Consider the following 21,350-nt stretch of genomic DNA (forward strand, 5'->3'; position numbering starts at 1 on the left):
GGAAGGTAGAGGTAGTTTCTCGGGCCAAAGCTAACTAGCTTAGCTCAAGAGACTGTCTTTGCGCTAAGCTAGCGCTAACACTAGTTAGGACTTCATTGCCAAAATCCTGAAATATCCCTTTAATAGCTTCTGATTAGCCAGTTTGAGGCCGTCCCTCTGTGCAGCAGGAGTGTACTCGCTCCAGGGCATCTATGCGGCTCAAGCGCGGCTCCGTGCTTCCGCTAGATGCTCAGAACTATCCATAGAAATAGGAAACTCTCTCTGAATGCTGCTGCCAGACTTGTGGCACAAATTCATCTTTAAGCAGCATTTCTATTTTAGTTGAGAGGTGAGATGTCGGGGCACTTGTTGAATTGTGGCACGCAACACGGCCCCCATTTAAATTTTGTTAGTCACACCTCCCTCATGGCTGTCTGTCAGGGTACTCCTGTGGGATTTAATGAGTGCTTTTCGTTTGCACCTTTTTTTTCTCTGTTTTCTGATTTCTTTCCTGTCTGGTTTTCCTTCCTTCTTCCACCACTATCTCTCTCTCTTTCTCTTTTGCTCCCTACCCCCTTCCTCCCTTTCTCTCTCTGTAGGTATTGGTCAGGGAGTGCCAGTGGTGGCTCTGATAGTGGAGGGGGGTCCTAATGTGATCTCCATTGTGTTAGAGTACCTAAGGGACACGCCACCTGTGCCCGTGGTGGTGTGTGATGGGAGCGGGCGTGCTTCGGACATCCTGGCATTTGGACACAAGTACTCTGAGGAGGGAGGGTACGTGTCACATATCACATACACAGATTTGCTACAGTATTGCGGGTGCATTAAGGTGCATTAGTAGTGTGTCCCAAATACAGTCCTAATACTTAGGATAAACGTTAAATGGATCATTTTGCAATGAGGCCCTTTATGAACTCGTGGATACCAATTTTATGTCTGTGTCCAGTATGAAGGAAGTTAGAGGTAGTGTTGCGAGCCAATGCTAACTAGCGTTAGCGCAATGGCTGTAGTTAGCGCAACTACCTACAACGTCCTTCATACTGGACACAGAAACATAAAAATGGTATCCACGAGTTCATCTGACTCTGGGTAAGTAGATAGAGGGCATCATTGCCAAAATCCTGAGGTGTGCCTTTAATACTTCAACTTAAATGTAAGTTTCTCGTCCAGGTCTCTTTTACCCTTATCGACCACAATTCATCATCTCTCCTTTCTCCCTTCTGTTCTTCCTCCCTCTTTCCCTCTCCTCTTTCTCCTTTTCGCTCATTTTTACCAGGATCATAAATGAGTCTCTGAGGGACCAGTTGCTGGTGACCATCCAGAAGACCTTCACGTACAGTCGGACTCAGGCCCAGCACCTTTTCATCATCCTCATGGAATGCATGAAGAAGAAGGAGCTGGTGAGTGTTCAGGCTCTCTCACTCGTCACCTTGGAAACATCCCCTACCCTAACTCACCATGCCTCTACTGCAGGGCTTTACTACAACCCTGTTTCCCGGAGAGCTACCCACCTGTAGGTTTTCTCTCCAACCCCAGTTGTAACTAACCTGACTCAGCTTATCAACCAGCTAATTAATAGAATCAGGTGTGCTAGATTAGAGTAGGAGTGAAAACCTACAGGACGGTAGCTCTCCAGGAACAGGGTTGGAGAGCCCTGATCAACTGTACAAAGTCTCAAGCACCAGTGTGATGGGGATTAGGGAGAAAAACATAGATGTCAATGTAAAGATAAAAAAAGAGAAGATTTGGGAATAATGAGACTGTGGCCCTGTCAAGAAACAACCCCTTTAGCCCTTACCCCCTAGCGATATTATAACAGCTCCACCTCCACGTCTAATAGGCTAGTGGACTTTCTGCCATATTGCTTACATCTGTATCTAGGGGATTGGGGCTGTGATAGGGCTGTGTGTTTAAAGGCCCTCTGATGTCATCCAGGACCTACTGGTTCGGCTTTAGCCTGCTTTCTCTCCTGTCCATCTGTCATAACCATTTGAAACATACCCCACAAGCTGTGTTTAGTGAACTGTCACTCACATAATTAACCTTCCCTAATTAACCTTCCCTTGCTCAGGCGGTGACAAGGTCTCTTCAGATCAGTGTTTCTTGCAGAGAGAAGCTGCATGCTTATTATAGTGATCATCCTCAATGTGTAGTACACTGTCCCACTACAAACACAATGATACATATTATCACTGCACTATGCCTGGCACAAAGTCACATTTCACAGGGCAAGAAACAAGCACTATGGTAAGTGGATAATGAAGGTAATCACATGGTAATCAGTGAGTTTTGAGTTCCAGACAGACGGTATTAGTCACACACACACACACACACACACACACACACACACACACACACACACACACACACACACACACACACACACACACACACACACACACACACACACACACACACACACACACTGCTGTGTCCATTCCAAACCATGAGATATTATCGTCATACATACTGTGCCTGAGATGAAAATAACATTCACTGTGTCTGTACTCATTAAACACCTGAGCCTCCATTAGCCTGCATGCATCAAACAAACACATGCTTTTGCTTTACAATATTCTAATTTAACAGTTGGTTACACAAGCACATGCATTATGTAATTTGCATGGAAAGTCGGCCTCAATATGCAAATGCGCACTCTGTTATATAAAGGTTTTAAAATACACACTTTGTTTATAATACACACATTCAAATCTCAGTTGCACAATACGCTTGGAAAGTGGATTTCATCACAATCGTTAAAATATGAACACAACTGGAGACACCATGTCAAATCGGGGATATGTTTTTTTTTACACAATACCATTATGGTAGCTAGCAAAACAGTGTAGGGGCAGTTGCTAAGTTAAATAACTGCAAGCAATTTTGTCTAGCTAGCTAGCTAACTTGGCTAACTGTGGGGTGTAACAATTCACCCATTTACAGTTGCTACTGCACTACACTTTGCAAGCATAAGGTGTCTCCAGTAATGTTTACATTTGTCTCCACTTTCCAACCATATTGACATATGTTAGCTGCTATTGTTAACATGTTATTCATGGTTGCACATACTTTTACTATGAACTATGTCCCTCCTCTCCCTACGTAATTTATTGTTTTGTAATTGTATATCTATTGAAATTAAACAATATATATATTGAATGTTTTGCGTCAATTTTGTTTTTGTGCGTTCATTTTGTCACTCCTTTGTTCCTTTGTCATGTGCCAAAAAAAATGTGCCTTGTAATGTGATGATTTGTGTTGGTGTGGTTGTTTTCTCCTTTTCATTGTGCAACCTATTTTTTTCTTCCATGTTTTCTTCCCCCTTATACTGTATGGACACACACATAGAGAGAGAGAGAGAGAGAGAGACAGAGAGAGAGAGAGAGAGAGATGCTCATCACAGATGTTGGGTGTGTAAGTGGATTGATCTGAGCTCTGTGAGGTTTCCACGCTCAAGCAGATGGAACTCCAGGACACCCAGTCGCGTGTAGTCTCTAGAGCAGCTGTGGAGCCAAGAATATCTGATAGGCAAAAGAGTAAATCTCTTCCTCAACTACTGCCACCACTATCTACCACTACTTTACTACAGTACAGTACATCATCTATGGGATGGATCATACTGAGGAAGATTGGTTGGTTTGTGCTGCCACCTTGGTCTAGTTTGGCTGAGGCTAATGCGGTGCTAATGCTAATGCCAAGCCCGGTAGTTTGGCGTTGAGTAGATAAAGCTCGATAGAGTTTAGACCAAGGCAATGCCGTAAGATTTCTGATGACGTGGGACTAATGTGTTTGGATGATGGAATATGACTGAGAATCCTTTGGGCTTGTAGCCTATATGTCACCATGACATTCAAATCTGCGTGGTTTCACACAGCAGGTGCGGTGCTCTTTCGTGTAGTCAGTGTTTCGATGAAGATTTCTATTAGTAGCCATCTCCATAGCGGGTCATGTGTAAGGAATGTGTACTGAACACTAAACTTTTGACTACATTTTATACATTCCACATTTTGTTGTGTTACAGCTTGAATTCAAAATGTATGAAAAAATATATAATTCCCACCCAATTACACACAATACACCATAATGGTAAAGTGAGAAGTATTAGACATTTTTGAAAATGTATTGAGAATGAAATGCAGAAATGTCTAATTTCCTTAAGTATTAACACCCCTGAATCGATACATGTTAGAATCACCTTTGGCATCGATTACAGCTGTCATTCTTTCTGCGTAAGTCTCTATGAACTTTTCACACCTAGATTGTACAATATTTTCACAATAATATTTTTAAAGCTCTGTCAAGTTGGTTGTTGATCATTGCTAGACAGCCATTTTCAAGTCTTGCCAATAGATTTTCAATCCGATTTCAAATGTAACAAGGCAACTGAGGAATATTGAATGTCTTGGTAAGCAACTCCAGTGTATATATTTGGCCTTGTGTTTTAGTTTATTATCCTGCTGAAAGGTGAATTTGTCTCCCAGTATCTGTTGGAAACAGGTTTACTGTTAGGATTTTTCCTGTACTTAGCTTTATTCTATTATTTTTATCACATTTGTACTCCTGAACTGATTTAGGCTTACCATGACAAAGGGGCTGAATAATTATTGACTCAAGCCATTTCAGCTTTACATTTTTTATTCATTTGTAAAAACATAATTCCACTTTGACATTATGAGGTATTGTGTGTAGGCCAGTGACACAACATCTGAAAATAACACATTTAGAATTCAGACACCAACACAACAAAATGTGACCGACCACCTTGATTCAGTGTTAAGTAGCAAAATTTGAAATTGTGTTTTTTTTTATACGTTGGATGAAAGCAGGAACACAGGGCTACAAAATGGTATGTAATATACTGCATTTGACAAAAATTGAAAAGTAATTCTGCTTTGAAAGTTGATAAACTTGTAACCTCACTTTGAGAAAATGGCCTTTGAATAATTTTTGGTACCTACTGGAGAGCTCTTCTTTGTTTACACTCATTCAGCATCGTTCACACCCTTTTAAGCTTTAGCCCCAACCCAAACTCTGACCGTTTTACTCGGCCGAGCAGAGCTGGTTAGGTTGTTTTCATGTTATCCAGAGCATTGGTGACTGTAACTGTGCTGCTTGCAACAATTTAATTAAGCTTTTTATGCCGACGTTTCCTGACACCGGCCATATTCAACTGTGGTTGAGTGTTCGTAAATTCATCAGTTATTCTGCACTCTGGCAAACTCAGATGAGAGTGCTCTGAAATCGGAGTAGATGGCCAGACTGAATTTACGAACGCACCTGAAATGGTTACATAGTGGAGTATTTTGTTAAGACATGTAGCTAGCTAAACAGAGAACCATTATCACAACTCATGACGTTACTACCCTGCATGAATCTGTAGGTAGCTAACCAACATCGAGCCAGCCAGCTAACGTTAGCTAGCTAACAATACACTTTAACTTGAATTGAAACCACTTTCTTACCCATGTACATCATAGATGGATGCGTCTCCTGTCACAGATGCCATGGTTGCCCTTAGTTTGAAGAAGTAATCTGGAGACAGGTGTTTTCTCCATCTCCTTAGCTATCATACTCGAATTCCACTGAACTCTGTCCTTCAGAAAGGAGACAGCAACACTTATGCAGTTTCACTATGCGATACATTAAAAAAACCCATGTTAGACAGGATTACCAACACATACTGACCAGCTCTAATAGACAGATGAGTGCTATATGGCAGACCATTTCAAACTCATCTCTCGGCATGTCCAGCCCACTCATTATCTCAGCCAACCATGGCAAGCGGGAAGGTTGCTCCCTTTTTCTGTGGCTAAACCAACTAGGTTCGTAATTTAGCAATTGTATTCGTATTTACAGATGGCATACAAGTTTGTTATTAAGGTACATGAAAGTTCACATGTTCGAGAAGCATTTCTGCCAAAAAATGCATTTTGTCAAGACACATAGAGTACGTCTAGATTCCTGAAAAGGGTCACAAATGAGGAATAAGTCAAGGGGTGTGAGTAAATAGGTAATTAGTATTATTTAAGAAAAGTGAAATGATGCCAATATCTTTGGTCACAGACAAAAAAATGCTGGAGTATAGATCCAAATTAAAGGTTTTTGCTTCACTGTCCATATAAATATGTAGGAGTGTATTTATAGATAGACATGTTATACCAATGGTAACCACTCAAGCAAATATTTCCCTGTAGGATACAAATGGAGAAGAAGATGGGTGTATTTCTTCCCCCTGCAAAATGACAAAAAAAGAACCCCCTTGTGATCAAATTATACACCTACCATTGACTAACACTAGCTGTGGCAACACGGTGCTCCCTCCCTAGCACATGGCTCCACAGAGGATCACCTTGGGGTATGTGTGTTGGAGTGTGCCCCTGGCTAGCCGTCAATTTTAAAAACAAGAAAATGGTGCTTTGCTGCTTTGTTTAATATAAGGAATTTCAAATTATTTATACTTTTACTTCTACTTTTGATACTTAAGTATATTTAAAACCAAATACTTTTAGACTTTTACTCAAGTAGTATTTTACTGGTTGACTTTCACGTTTACTTGATCAAACAGCATCCATTCTCACTTAAAAGTGGTGCTTCCCACTAGTGACTAGTATGTCTCTTCTCTCCTCTGCCCTCTCCTCGACATGTGATGGTGTGACAGGCGGATGGCTATGGTGTGTCATCAATCATTGCCGAGTGACACGTGTCAATCAATAGGCATGAAAGTGTCAGTCATCTACAGAATGAGATATTCCCTTCACACAAACTGTAGACCAATTGGTATTAGAGGCTACAGCATATCTGTGTGCAAGAGAAAAACATATATGGAGGTATATGTCTAACCAACGAACGCATACATCACGATTAAATATAGACATGTTATACCAACAGTAAGCACTCAAGAAAATATTTCCCTGTAGGATACAAATTGAGAAGAGGAGGGGTGTATTTCTTACCCCTGCATAAGGACAGAAAACTAAGCCTCTTGTGATCAAATTATACCCCTAGCTGTGGCAACATGGTGCTCCCTCCCTAACACATGGCTCCGCAGAGGGTCACCTTGGGGGCTATGGTGGGTGGAGGAGGAGGGGGATCGGTAGGAGTAGGAGGAAGAGGAGAGGAAAGGAAAAGAGAAGTTGACGAGGTGGAGGCCACGCAGAGTAGCTTAAGCTGCACATAATAATCATCCCTGCTCCATCAGTCATCGTTACTGTCATTCACATATAGGAAGCAGTGATCTGGTGGGTTCCACTGGAGGCTGCTGAGGGGAGGACGGCTCAATATTGTCCGGAACGGAGCAAATGGAATTTGATACCATTCCGCTCCAGCCATTCCCAAGAACCCGTCCTCCCTAATTAAGGTGCCACCAACCTCCTGTGGTGGATTCACACACTAACACGCATGCATGCACACACACAACACTTACTCATCTGTGTGTTCTTGTCAGTGAGTTCCCACCTGTGTAGATTAAGTGAGGATTAGGGCTGTTTTAGTTCAAGTGTACCGGTGTGATTTGTGCACTAAGTGTGTGGAATTATGGTCACACACACAGACAGTCCTAAAGCCACCACAGGAACACACACCTGGTCATGTAACCCTCACTTAAGTATTCTATCCCTGACCACACACTGGCCTTCTCTATCTCTCTCTTTCTCTCTCTTTCTCTCTCTCTCTCTCTCTCTCTCTCTCTCACACACACACAACCACACACACACACACACACACACACACACACACACACACACACACACACACACACACACACACACACACACACACACATACAGACAACATGCATACCCACGTGAACACACACAATAATTACCCTGTCCTCAAATAGGCAATGAAGATGGATCGAAACCATCACATCCCATTTACTCTCCAATTTCACCTGGATGGAGGCCTTTCAATTACTCTTACACACACACACACACACACACACACACACACACACACACACACACACACATACCACGTACTCTCTGACAGTTATATTTATATCATCCTCATGTACACTACCGTTCAAAAGTTTGGGGTCACTTAGACGTGTCCTTGTTTTTGACAGAAAAGCTATTTTTTTGTTCATTAAAATATCATAAAATTTATCAGAAATACAGTGTAGACATTGTTAATGTTGTAAATGACTATTGTAGCTGGAAACGGCTGATTTTTAATGGAATATCTACATAGGCGTACAGCAACCATCACTCCTGTGTTCCAATGGAACGTTGCATTAGCTAATCCAAGTTTATCATTTTAAATGGCTAATTGATCATTCAAAAACCTTTTTGCAATTATGTTAGCACAGCTGAAAACTGTTGTCCTGATTAAAGAAGCAATATAACTGGCCTTCTTTAGACTAGTTGAGTATCTGGATCATCAGCATTTGTGGGTTTGATTACAGGCTCAAAATATCCAGAATCAAATTCCTTTCTTCTGAGACTCATCAGTCTATTCTTATTCTGAGAAATGAAGGCTATTCCATGGGAAAAATTGGCAAGAAACTGAAGATCTCGTATAACGAGGTGTACTACTCCCTTCACAGGACAGCGCAAAATGCTTCCAACCAGAATAGAAAGAGAAGTGTGAGGCCCCGGTGCACAACAGAGCAAGAGGACAAGTACATTAGAGTGTCTAGTTTGAGAAACAGACGCCTCACAAGTCCTTAACTGGCAGCTTCGTGAAATAGTACTCGCAAAACACCTATCTCAACATCAACAATGAAGAGGCGACTCCGGGATGCTGGCCTTCTTGGCAGAGTTGCAAAGAAAAAGCCATATCTCAGACTGGCCAATACAAAGAAAAGATGGGCAAAATAACACAGACACTGGACAGAGGAAGATTGTAAAAAAAAAAGTGTTATGGACAGACTAATCTAAGTTTGAGGTCACAAATAAGAACATTCGTGAGATGCAAAAAAAAAAGAAAAGATGCTGGTGAGTGCTTCACGCCATCTGTCAAGCATGGTGGAGGCAGTGTGATGGTCTGGGGGTGCTTTGGTGGTGGTAAAGTGGGAGATTTGTACAGGTTAAAAAGGATCTTGAAGAAGGAAGGCTATCACTCCATTTTGCAACGCCATGCCATACCCTGTGGACGGCGTTTAGTTGGAGGCAATTTCCTCGTACAACAGGACAATGACCCAAAGCACAGCTCCAAACTATGCAAGACCTATTTAGGGAAGAAACAGTCAGCTGGTATTCTGTCTATAATGGAGTGGCCAGCACAGTCAACGGATCTCAACCCTATTGAGCTGTTGTGGGAACAGCTTTACCGTATGGTAGGTAATAAGTGCCCTTCAAGCCAATCCAACTTGTGGGAGGTGCTTCTGGAAGCATGTGGTGAAATCTCTTCAGATTACCTCAACAAATTGACAACTAGAATTCCAAAGGTCTGCAAGGCTGTAGTTGCTGCAAATGGAGGATTCTTTGACGAAAGCAAAGTTTGAAGGACACAATTATTATTTCAATTAGAAATCATTATTTTTGGGGCCTCCCGGGTGGCGCAGTGGTTAAGGGCGCTGTACTGCAGCGCCAGCTGTGCCATCAGAGACTCTGGATTTGCTGCCAGGCTCTGTCATAACCGGCCGCGACTGGGAGGTCGTGGGGCGACCCACAATTGGCCTAGCGTCGTCCGGGTTAGGGTGGGCTTGGCCGGCAGGGATGTCCTTGTTTCATCGCGCACCAGCGACTCCTGTGGTGGGCTGGGCGCAGTGCACGCTAACCAAGGTTGCCAGGTGCACGGTGTTTCCTCCAACACATTGGTGCGGGTGGCTTCCGGGTTGGATGCGCGCTGTGTTAAGAAGCAGTGCGGCTTGGTTGGGTTGTGTATCGGAGGACGCATGACTTTCAACCTTCGTCTTTTTGAGTTGAGCAATGAGTTGTAGCGATGAGACAAGATAGTAGCTACTACAACAATTGGATACCACGAAATTGGGGAGAAAAAGGGGTTAAAATAAAATAAAAAATAATAATAATCATTATTTATAACCTTGTCAACATCTTGACTATATTTCCTATTCATTTTGCAACTCATTTCATGTATATTTTCATGGAAAACAAGGACGTTTCTAAGTGACCCCAAACTTTTGAACGGTACTGTACGTATGCAGATACTTACATTATTCATCATGTGAGGTGAAATGGGTATATTTTGGGAGATGAGCACTCATTCTGTTTGATTTGATGAAGAGCCGGTTCGGATCAAAACGGTGTCAATAAAGCAAGTAATTGGGAGAAGAAACAGTGTGAGAGCCTTCCTGTTCTTCACAAGTATTCTTTCTTAGCCCAGCACCGATGTTTTTAAGGATGTGCGTATGACAACAAACTTTGTTACATTCATTGTTCACACGTTAAACACAATCAGGAATGCTCATACACATGCTCATAGAGACACACAGTACTGGAGGTAACTCTTACACATACATACGCTAATTTTTCTCTCTGCAGGACCCCATTCCAAGGGGGCAATGTGTGTCATCTCTCAGTAGCGGAAAAATAATGAACAAGCAAGCTTACAGACAAATTCTCTCTCCCCTTTGGTGTCTGAAGGGCTTTTAGAACAAGGGAAAGAGAGAGACGGAGAGCTACTCTATTGATTCATAACCTGAGGGGAGGCACGAGTTAAAGACAGCTGAAATCAAGGTGCACCACCAAATTGAGCCATTTAGAAGGGAAGATGGGTTTGGAGATGTGATGGCGGGAGGAGGGGGAGGGAGGAGGATGGAGGGAGGGATTACAGGAATAGATTCATGACCCTGTGGCTGGGATCCTCAGCACGCTCCAGCGTTTCTGAACACGCAGCTCATACGTGGAGCTGCAAGGTGCCCTTCACACACATGCCGTCATGCGACAAAATCTGGGAGAACTGCCGCATTCCCTCTCTTTTACCCTCCCCCTGCTTTCCCTTCCTTCCTCCTTCCCGCTATCTTACCTCCTCTCTCCCTCTGATTTGCTCTGTACCCCTTCCTTCTTTTTTATCTCTTGCTTACTGTACCATACTCCATCGAAGGGTCTCCACTCACTCTTGATTTCTCTCTCTCTCTCTCTCTCTCTCTCTCTCTCTCTCTCTCTCTCTCTCTCTCTCTCTCTTCCCTTCTTTTCTACTGGGACCACACTGCATACGAGCTACTTCACAGTTTTCGTTTCCGTTTCCAAAGTGTGTCAACTAGGAGAATATATGATACTGTATATTGCAGTTTCCTCTGCTCGGAGCTTCAGACAGCAGCTCTTTATACAGCTGATTCTAATCACATGTATCAAAAGCACGGAGCTATGATATGACTGGTTTACTCACAGTGTTAATCATCTCTATCAGTAAAAAAACATTTAATTCATTTATTTATTCACAAAGCAAGAAAGAAAGAAATTCCCAGTGAGTAGTGATGTATAGATCACATACAGATGATGTAAATGTCTCCCTCTCTCTCTTCCTTATTGTTTCTTTCTTTTCTCTCTCTGCATGTTTCAGATAACCGTTTTTCGGATGGGGTCTGAGGGACACCAGGACATTGACCTGGCCATTCTCACTGCTCTTCTAAAAGGTAATTGACACATAGCTAATATTTAAAGAGGCTCCTTAAGTCAGACAGTGGGCTTCAGAAGGTTATAGAACACAATCCTCCAATTGAGCCAATCCGTTCAACTCTAGCACAGTTAAGACTCTCCCTCTCCTCCTCCCCTGTTTCACTGCTCTATCCCTCCCTCTATCCCTCTCGTAATCCATAGTTTCGACTTGTTGTTTAGTGCATGGTATTGATCAGGAGCGTAGGATCCAACGCTGCTGGTTCCGAGGCCTTCGGAGCAGATCCTTTGGGCCTGTTTTCAAATATATACCAGGTGATTGACTCACTCTGAGTTCCTTAGCGGAACGCTGTATCTGAGGACCTTCATAATTCATGTTTGGCAGCATGTCAAGGAGATGCATGTTTCTAGCATGTTTACACTCTCTATGCATCCTTCTCCCCCACACTCATTATTTTTTTGCATCTCATCTCCTCCTGTTCATATCTCTCTGTCCATCTCTCTATTTCTGTGATTGGCCTCTGTATCTGGCATGATGGACTGTCACAAGCTTGGCCAGTATAGAGTGCAGACTTTTAATATGCAAACTGTGTGTTTTCACAGAGAGAAAGAGGTAGAGAGAGAGAGAGAGATTGTGTGCGAGAGACTGACACACTGAAAGAAATAGGGAGAGATCGAGAGAGAGAGAGAGAGACAGAGAAAAAGAGAGTGAGAGAGAAAGAAAGAAAGAAAGATAGAGGGTCATCGATGCGGGATAAGGTCAATAAACTCCAGCGACGACAGAGCTGCGGAGAGCAAAGTGTTATTTAAAACCAGTGATAAACGCGAGCAGTCCCTTTTAATACCGACTTCTCTATTAAACTCCTATTACACCACTCTGCATCTCGTCGCGACGCTCGGTAAAAGCTCCCATTATTAAGCCTGTGAAATATCTCTGCTGAGTAGGACCGCCAGTCATCATAAAAGGTGTGTCGCCTCAAACTTGCCTCCCTTCAGCATTTAAGTTTTCAAACTACCGGTTAAAGTGCTTTTCACAAAAGAATTTATCACATCACCGACAGCTTGACAAATATATCTTCTCAAAAAGAAAGCAAGAGGTAGGTGTCGGAGGCCAAGAACAACTGCCTTGGGCTTTCCTTTAAGAAGAACCACACAAATACAGCAATCTCCTTTGTTGCTTGCTAAACAGTGATGTTCTGCCCACCCACAGAGAAAAAAGTAAATGCAACCTTCCCAAGCTAGCAGGAGAAGTGATTTGAGATTGCAGTCGGCGACTGCTGACGGAATGATCTACAAATCACCATGCACCACAAATAACTATTCCTTATTATTTGTTGATCGACTGAGCAAAATTGATGCTCTCGAACATGGTGTATTGTCCCCTCTGTTCCTTCTCCTAGGTGCCAACGCATCGGCTCCTGACCAGCTCAGCCTGGCCCTGGCATGGAACCGAGTGGACATTGCCCGCAGCCAGATCTTCATCTATGGACAGCAGTGGCCTGTAAGACCCAGCCTATCACGTCTCACTCCCTTGTTTACAGTATAGACGACAGACAGCCCTGTCCAAGTGAAAGTGTAATCCATCCATATGCTGTTTCTTGATGGTTAAGCCTGAGTTGACTGACTGTGTCTTCCCTGTTTGTATGGTAGGTGGGTTCTCTGGAGCAGTCTATGTTGGATGCCCTAGTGCTGGACAGAGTGGACTTCGTCAAGCTGCTGATCGAGAACGGAGTGAGCATGCATCGCTTCCTCACCCTCTCCAGACTGGAGGAGCTCTACAACACGGTACTTCAGCTCCACCATGGCTGACAGCTCTGAACTCTGACCTCTCACTGACTTCATGTCACATGGAATGTATCAAACAGTCATAACATTGTTGAAACAACTGCCATAACCCCTGGTATTTGTAGAACAAAAAATGTTATATACTATTATACTCCCTCCTGGTTTTCCTCTGTAAGGTATGCATTCCTAAAGCCTTTATAGCGGCTACATAAGACAATATAACATCCTTCATATATGTTCATATGTGTTCAGTACTTGATTCAAATGAACCATTTGTCGTAGCTCTGCAGCTTGCTGCAGGTCGGGGCGTGACTCACGAACTGAACTGTGCTTGTGTTTGTTTTGTCAGAGGCATGGACCATCCAACACACTACACCACCTGGTCAGAGACGTCAAAAAGGTACAGTTACGCGTGTGTGACCGCGTAGGCGTTGGTGTGAGAGTTCGCCTGTGTGCGAACGCAAGGGCAGCACTTTTTCTATTGGTCTCGACTTTGTGTTGCTTTTGTTTTGCGGATTGTGTTTAGCTCTGTAGATCGCTATTGTTGCTAGCGGCGCATCTAGGAGCCGGATTTTCTCCTTTCTCAGCTGGGGTTACAGCCGCGGCTGCCTAGAGATGTCTCCGTCTTTTGTCTCTCTCTACCCCTCCCATTACTCTTTCTCTTGCTCTGTACACACTCACTCCATTTGAGTCCGGTATTATGTACCCATATGCACCACAACCCTAGATTGGTCAAACGTATTGTAGTCCTGCAGATCTGACATTAAACCAGGGAAGGCCCACCTCTAATTAGGGTTGTCACAGTTAACTTAGCCTAGGTCCAATTACTCAAAATGAGCTGTCATTATGTATTGCTATATGTGTAACTTACGCCAAATTGAGTATCTCTTCGAGTATTGAGTGTGTACAACATCATCTTGTCATTAATTATAGAGCCTTTTGAGTGCATATGACTGTTGAGTGCATATGAGGCATTCATTTCTCCACTACTCTCTGTCTCGGTGTCTGTCTTGCTTGTCCCTTAGCCCTCTAATACTGATTCTATCCTATAATACACCAAAGGCACTAACTTTATTAGCTTTAATGAACAAGCTGTTATGCCCTTAAATGCTTGTATATTCAAATGTTATACATGCTTTTGAATTGTAAGACTTATAAAACTTACGGCCTACACAGTATATGCTTATAAATGTGTATAATGTTTACAAATAATGGAATGTTTAGTTATTAATAGTTCATAACTCGTTCATTAATAAGTTATTATTACATTTGTGACAGTGTTACCCCAAAGCCTTTAGATAATAATCTGACCGGACTACAGTACCTATGTAACAAAACAATTGTACGCGTCCTTAATTCAAAATTATGACCTCTAGTGAGAGCTCATAGAAAGGTCAGCAGCATCAGTATTCAGATCAGATTAATCAAAGCATAATGAATTGCAGTAACATGTGCTACAATGGGAGAGCTTTAGAGGTTACGGTGAGTCATGGTGTAACCATCCATGATCTAAACTTTCCCAAAGTCCTTAGCTCTATACGCAGGGTGAGATGGATTCCGGTACTTCAGGGGATTGGACTAATCAATCTCACGCACACACAAACACACACGTGCACACGCACACTAGTGATGCTCAGGTTGACTCAAAAGCCGCAGCCCCCACGGGTTATATCTGTGAAGCGGGCAGGTTAAAGGTCATGAAATATTGTGTGGATGAAGGGCAAGTGGTTGGCGGTTGAATAAATATAAAACAATGGGTTAAAATACATAAATCTGTCATTCTTTTGCAATTCATTTCTACAGGCTACATTGAGGTTTTTCAGCATTTGTATGTGGTGTCAGTGCGTAGCCTAAGCCTAAGCTTTTGAGTCTAACTGAAGTGTGCCAAATACACGGCAATTACCAAATGCTTTTGGGACCTTGGGCAGAAAAAGTTCACGTCGATCCACTGAGGCAAAAAGAGTAATGAAGGACAATGACATTTTATTTTATTTTATTTGACAATGTCGGGGTTAAATTCAATAAGAGAAAAGCTGTGAAATGGAGAGTTAAAATAAATAGAAGGGAGGGACAGAATGGTAGTCTAATGTTGTAGAAGAGATGACCAGAACAGTAGTCTAATGTTATAGAAGAGATGGACAGAACAGTAGTCTAATGTTATAGGAGGACCAGAACAATAGTCTAATGCTATAGAAGAGATGACCAGAACAGTAGTCTAATGTTATAGAAGAGATGACCAGAACAGTAGTGTAATGTTATTTAATTGAGGGACAGAACAGTAGTCTAATGTTATAGAAGGGAGGGACAGAACAGTAGTGTAATGTTATAGGAGGGAGGGACAGAACAGTAGTGTAATGTTATAGAAGGGAGGGACAGAACAGTAGTGTAATGTTATAGAAGGGAGGGACAGAACAGTAGTGTAATGTTGTAGAAGGGAGGAACAGAACAGTAGTGTAATGTTATAGGAGGGAGGGACAGAACAGTAGTCTAATGTTATAGAAGGGAGGGACAGAACAGTAGTGTAATGTTATAGGAGGGAGGGACAGAACAGTAGTCTAATGTTATAGAAGAGAGGGACAGAACAGTAATCTAATGTTATTTAAGGGAAGGACAGAACAGTAATCTAATGTTATAGACGAGAGGGACAGAACAGTAGTGTAATGTTATAGAAGGGAGGGACAGAACAGCAGTGTAATGTTATAGGAGGGAGGGACAGAACAGTAGTGTAATGTTATAGGAGGGAGGGACAGAACAGTAGTGTAATGTTATAGGAGAGAGGGACAGAACAGTAGTGTAATGTTATAGAAGAGAGGGACAGAACAGTAGTGTAATGTTATTTAAGGGAGGGACAGAACAGTAGTCTAATGTTATAGAAGGGAGGGACAGAACAGTAGTGTAATGTTATAGAAGGGAGGGACAGAACAGTCGTGTAATGTTGTAGAAGGGAGGAACAGAACAGTAGTGTAATGTTATAGAAGGGAGGGACAGAACAGCAGTGTAATGTTATAGGAGGGAGGGACAGAACAGTAGTGTAATGTTATAGGAGGGAGGGACAGAACAGTAGTGTAATGTTATAGGAGAGAGGGACAGAACAGTAGTGTAATGTTATAGAAGAGAGGGACAGAACAGTAGTGTAATGTTATTTAAGGGAGGGACAGAACAGTAGTCTAATGTTTTAGAAGGGAGGGACAGAACAGTAGTGTAATGTTATAGAAGGGAGGGACAGAACAGTCGTGTAATGTTGTAGAAGGGAGGAACAGAACAGTAGTGTAATGTTATAGAAGGGAGGGACAGAACAGTAGTGTAATGTTATAGGAGGGAGGGACAGAACAGTAGTGTAATGTTATAGGAGAGAGGGACAGAACAGTAGTGTAATGTTATAGAAGAGAGGGACAGAACAGTAGTGTAATGTTATTTAAGGGAGGGACAGAACAGTAGTCTAATGTTTTAGAAGGGAGGGACAGAACAGTAGTGTAATGTTATAGAAGGGAGGGACAGAACAGTCGTGTAATGTTGTAGAAGGGAGGAACAGAACAGTAGTGTAATGTTATAGAAGGGAGGGACAGAACAGTAGTCAAATGTTATAGAAGAGAGGGACAGAACAGTAGTCTAATGTTATAGAAGAGAGGGACAGAACAGTAGTGTAATGTTATAGAAGGGAGGGACAGAACAGTAATCTAATGTTATAGGAGGGAGGGACAGAACAGTAGTGTAATGTTATAGAAGGGAGGGACAGAACAGTCGTGTAATGTTATAGGAGGGAGGGACAGAACAGTAGTGTAATGTTATAGAAGGGAGGAACAGAACAGTAGTGTAATGTTATAGAAGGGAGGGACAGAACAGTAGTGTAATGTTGTAGAAGGGAGGAACAGAACAGTAGTGTAATGTTATAGAAGGGAGGGACAGAACAGTAGTCAAATGTTATAGAGGAGAGGGACAGAACAGTAGCCTAATGTTATAGAAGAGAGGGACAGAACAGTAGTGTAATGTTATAGAAGGGAGGGACAGAACAGTAATCTAATGTTATAGGAGGGAGGGACAGAACAGTAGTGTAATGTTATAGAAGGGAGGGACAGAACAGTCGTGTAATGTTATAGGAGGGAGGGACAGAACAGTAGTGTAATGTTATAGAAGGGAGGACCAGAACAGTAGTGTAATGTTATAGGAGAGAGGGACAGAACAGTAGTCTAATGTTATGGAAGAGAGGGACAGAACAGTAGTGTAATGTTATTTAAGGGAGGGACAGAACAGTAATCTAATGTTATAGGAGGGAGGGACAGAACAGTAGTGTAATGTTATAGGAGGGAGGGACAGAACAGTAGTGTAATGTTATAGAAGGGAGGACCAGAACAGTAGTGTAATGTTATAGGAGAGAGGGACAGAACAGTAGTGTAATGTTATAGAAGAGAGGGACAGAGCATTGGGTAATGTTTTTTAAGGGAGGGACAGAACAGTAGTCTAATGTTATAGAATGGAGGACCAGAACAGTAGTCTAATGTTTGGTAAAGATTTGGTGAAGTGGATGATAGCAGTGCTGGCTGTGGTATGTGTGATGTTTGTGAAGTGCTATAGTAATTCAACAGTCACAAGACAGGGACTTAGAAACGGCACGTCAAGGGAATTGTACTGTTCAAAAGGGTTTAAAGTAGCCCCACTGAAATCTGGCAACTGATTGTAGGTCTATAACCTCTCACATACCCTAATGTTACTCTTGAACAAGTGTGGAGAAGTTCTTGAAGCATCTTAAGGGAATGAATGGTTAAGGATCATCTCTAAAAGTGCTATATTTATCCGCATCATAAAAGCTGATAGTGTTTCAACCACATAAAATATGCATCCAAGCTGAACTGAAATATTATCAAAAACATGTTGGGTTGTTTTAACAGCTTTATATTTCCTTAAAACCAGTCAAATTGGAAATTTTGCACCGAAAATCTTTTTGCATTTTCTCCCTGAGCTGTAAACACCTTTGCTTTACAAGAGAAGCAGAGATGAAAGAGGAGAAAGAAAACAAATTGTACCGACGTCAACTACATTGAAGCATTCCTTCTAGCGATTTGTGACTTTATTCTGGTGAGCAAGGGTTTATTTATTTAGTTTTTCAGGGCAACAAGTAATGACAGAAGATAAGCTACATATATACAAATGATCATATTCCACTTTGTCACATATAGTCAGGCGGTTGCGGATGGGTTATTACAGATGGGTTATCCCTAACTCACACCAATTAACTGATATTGGAATATACACTACCGTTCCAAAGTTTGGGGTCACTTAGAAAGGTCCTTGTTTTTGAAAGATAAGCACATTTTTTTGTCCATTAAAATAACATCAAATTGATCAGAAACACAGTGTAGACATTGTTAATGTTGGAAATGACTATTGTTGCTGAAAACGGCAGATTTTTAAAAAATGGAATATCACCATAGGTGTACAGAGGCCCATTATCAGCAACCATCACTCCTGTGTTCCAATGGCACGTTATGTTAGCTAATCTAAATGTATTATTTTAAAAGGCTAATTGATCATGAGAAAATATTTTTTGCAATTATGATGCACTGCTGAAAACTGTTGTCCCTGATTAAAGAAGCAATAAAACTGGCCTTCTTTAGACAAGTTGAGTATCTGGAGCATCAGCATTTGTGGGTTCGATTACAGGCTCAGAATGGCCAGAAACAAAGCACTTTCTTCTGAAACTCAGTCTATTCTTGTTCTGAGAAATTAAGTCTAATATTTAACCGAAGTGCATGGCTCTCTAGGCTTTTGCCAAATATCTGTGTTGTCCTCTCTTCCTCTTGTCCTGCTGTGTGAAGGTATGGTACTAGTGAATGTATGGTATTGGTGTGCAGTAGTAGGATACATTGCTTCAACCAGGGTGGCCCAAACGTATACTGTTCCCCTTTTCTCTTTCTGGAGGAAAGCTTAGACTGTCATTGGCTACATCATGATTCCCAACCCTTCTCTTGAAGTGTGCAATTGCCCATCATGGATTTAAAAGCATTGAATTGTTAGCGTAAGCATCAGATGAAGGGACACCATTGTTAAGTCCATGAGCAGGAGTGTGCTAATGCACACTTCGGGTGAAGAGTGAAGAATCGGGGTTCAGGCATTTTTATTGATGCTTGTTATTGGCTTTAGTGTGTAACTTGCCCCTGAACTCTAACCTCTGGAGCCCCTGGTGCTGGAATGAGACAACCTGAAGTTACTTGTGATAAAAACGAGTTGGGTTCAGCCCTTCGTACCTAGCATCATGAAAGCAAGTTGTTCCAGTAATTGTTACATATTTTTTTAAATAAAGGTTAATCAGTTAGTTGCCATATACATACAATTTCCCAATGCAATCAATTGAAGATGAAGGAGAAAGGCACTGTAGGTTTGATCAGAATGATTATGCTGTTTGAGAGCATTTTCTTATGTTAGAGAGCACATTTGCTAATCGTGATGCATCCAGCTGCAGCCCCGCATTAGCCTGTGACTAAAACTAGCTGTGACTAAGCTTTGACTGAGCTTTGGCTGGATAATTGTGAGGCTTTACTGGGATAACAGAAACCAAATGGAGCGCTTTTTGACAAGGGGATACAGGGAGCGTTCCACTAACAGTGACCAGGGGATGAGATGGTATCAAATCATCCGTCGATGTATGATCATTGTCCCAGCCCATCCTCCCCATTTCTCCCTCCCCCAGCCCCCACTGGATCAGAGAGCTCTGATTTCTATCTGAAGGTGGATGATGAAGGTCCATTTCTATCAAAAAACGCTCTCTCATTTGTACTCCTGTTATCCTCATCTTCAGACATCTGTCCGTCTTTCTCTTCCAGCACTGAACCCCTGATACGATCTGGCCATAAATGCAAAAGAGCACAGAGTGATCAGGCAAATTAAGTAAGCATTGATCAGATTTGTACATTTTTCCATTTCCTCAAGATTTGCAATTTTCCATCTTCTCCTTAACATTTCCCCTATTTTCGTGGTCTCCCTCTTCTTTCCCCTCTTCCTCCTCCTTCCTTTACTCCTCTACCCCTCTTCTATCAGAGTACAGTATACTGATGTCTATCTCAGTGCTGTTGAACTAAGTTAAATTAAAATAAGCTCAGATAAGTTCATTTAAACTAGGTTATAAACTCTGTGATCTTATCGGGGGTCTGTGTCTCCCATCTCTCCTTGGCCTTGTGCTGTATACTCACTGACCTTGTGTGTTTTTTCTAAGCAAGAATATCCCGTGTTCAGTTGGATCTACTTCAAGGTGAATCAACTAATCACGTATTATTATTAACACAAAACAAGTGTGAAGATGTGTGAAGTGAAGTGTGTCTGATTTGTGTGGGTTGTTTTCCCTTCCTTTCACCATCGTATGCTCAGCTGCCATGGGGGTGTGCGGTTTTGTCTGACCAATCTCTTGGTCCCCAGGGTAACCTGCCACCAGACTACCGCATTAGTCTCATTGACATCGGATTGGTCATTGAGTACTTGATGGGCGGAGCTTACAGATGCAACTACACCAGGAAGAGGTTTAGAACTCTGTATCACAACCTCTTTGGACCCAAAAGAGTGAGTGGCGGACCAGCTTTACAGTTTCCTATTCTGCTAATGATGCATGTGCATGTGTCTGCATGTCTACTTGTCTCTGTGGGATCAATTGAATCGAACATTCATTGTGTTACGGTATTTACGCTTTAGTTACTTTTCCATTGGTCAAATTAACTCCCAGACGGGTCTTGGGTACTATAAACAAACCTACTATTAGTAATCTGAGTAAACTCACCTCAGGTATGCTTTCAGTGAAAGCCAACCCGAGCCTCACTTTTGCAGTGATATAAATTTGGTACTTACGTAACCTTTTTTTTGTGTGATCAAGGGACAATGCTGTAAATTAATATACATAAATATGCATATCCCTCTACGTCTAAATCTGCACTAGGGATACGGTCTCCTTTTCTCCCTCGGCCTGCAAACTCTCCCAAACCAGCAATAGAACACAGAAATCAGTGCCAAACTGCACTGCACTATACTGCTCGGAACAACGCTTGTGAAATAAATGGGTTGGTTGTTCAGCAACAAAACTGAGGTGTG

General features: G+C 42.1%; 1 protein-coding gene across 3 annotated transcripts in view; it reads left to right on the forward strand.

The window, feature by feature from the left end:
- LOC110535806 (transient receptor potential cation channel subfamily M member 3) overlaps window positions 1-21,350 on the forward strand; it is a 208,449-nt gene that overhangs the window by 134,924 nt on the left and 52,175 nt on the right. For all 3 annotated transcript variants that reach the window (XM_021621100.3, XM_021621102.3, XM_090189132.1), the window contains exons 7-13: window positions 579-753; window positions 1,256-1,379; window positions 11,443-11,515; window positions 12,896-12,996; window positions 13,146-13,280; window positions 13,630-13,680; window positions 20,688-20,828. In XM_021621100.3, coding sequence (XP_021476775.3) covers window positions 579-753; window positions 1,256-1,379; window positions 11,443-11,515; window positions 12,896-12,996; window positions 13,146-13,280; window positions 13,630-13,680; window positions 20,688-20,828 — 800 coding nt within the window. The remainder of the gene's footprint in view (window positions 1-578; window positions 754-1,255; window positions 1,380-11,442; window positions 11,516-12,895; window positions 12,997-13,145; window positions 13,281-13,629; window positions 13,681-20,687; window positions 20,829-21,350) is intronic.

This window comes from Oncorhynchus mykiss, chromosome 11 (genome assembly GCF_057628025.1).
Source record: "Oncorhynchus mykiss isolate SJ-2025 chromosome 11, ASM5762802v1, whole genome shotgun sequence".
Lineage (NCBI taxonomy): Eukaryota > Metazoa > Chordata > Actinopteri > Salmoniformes > Salmonidae > Oncorhynchus > Oncorhynchus mykiss.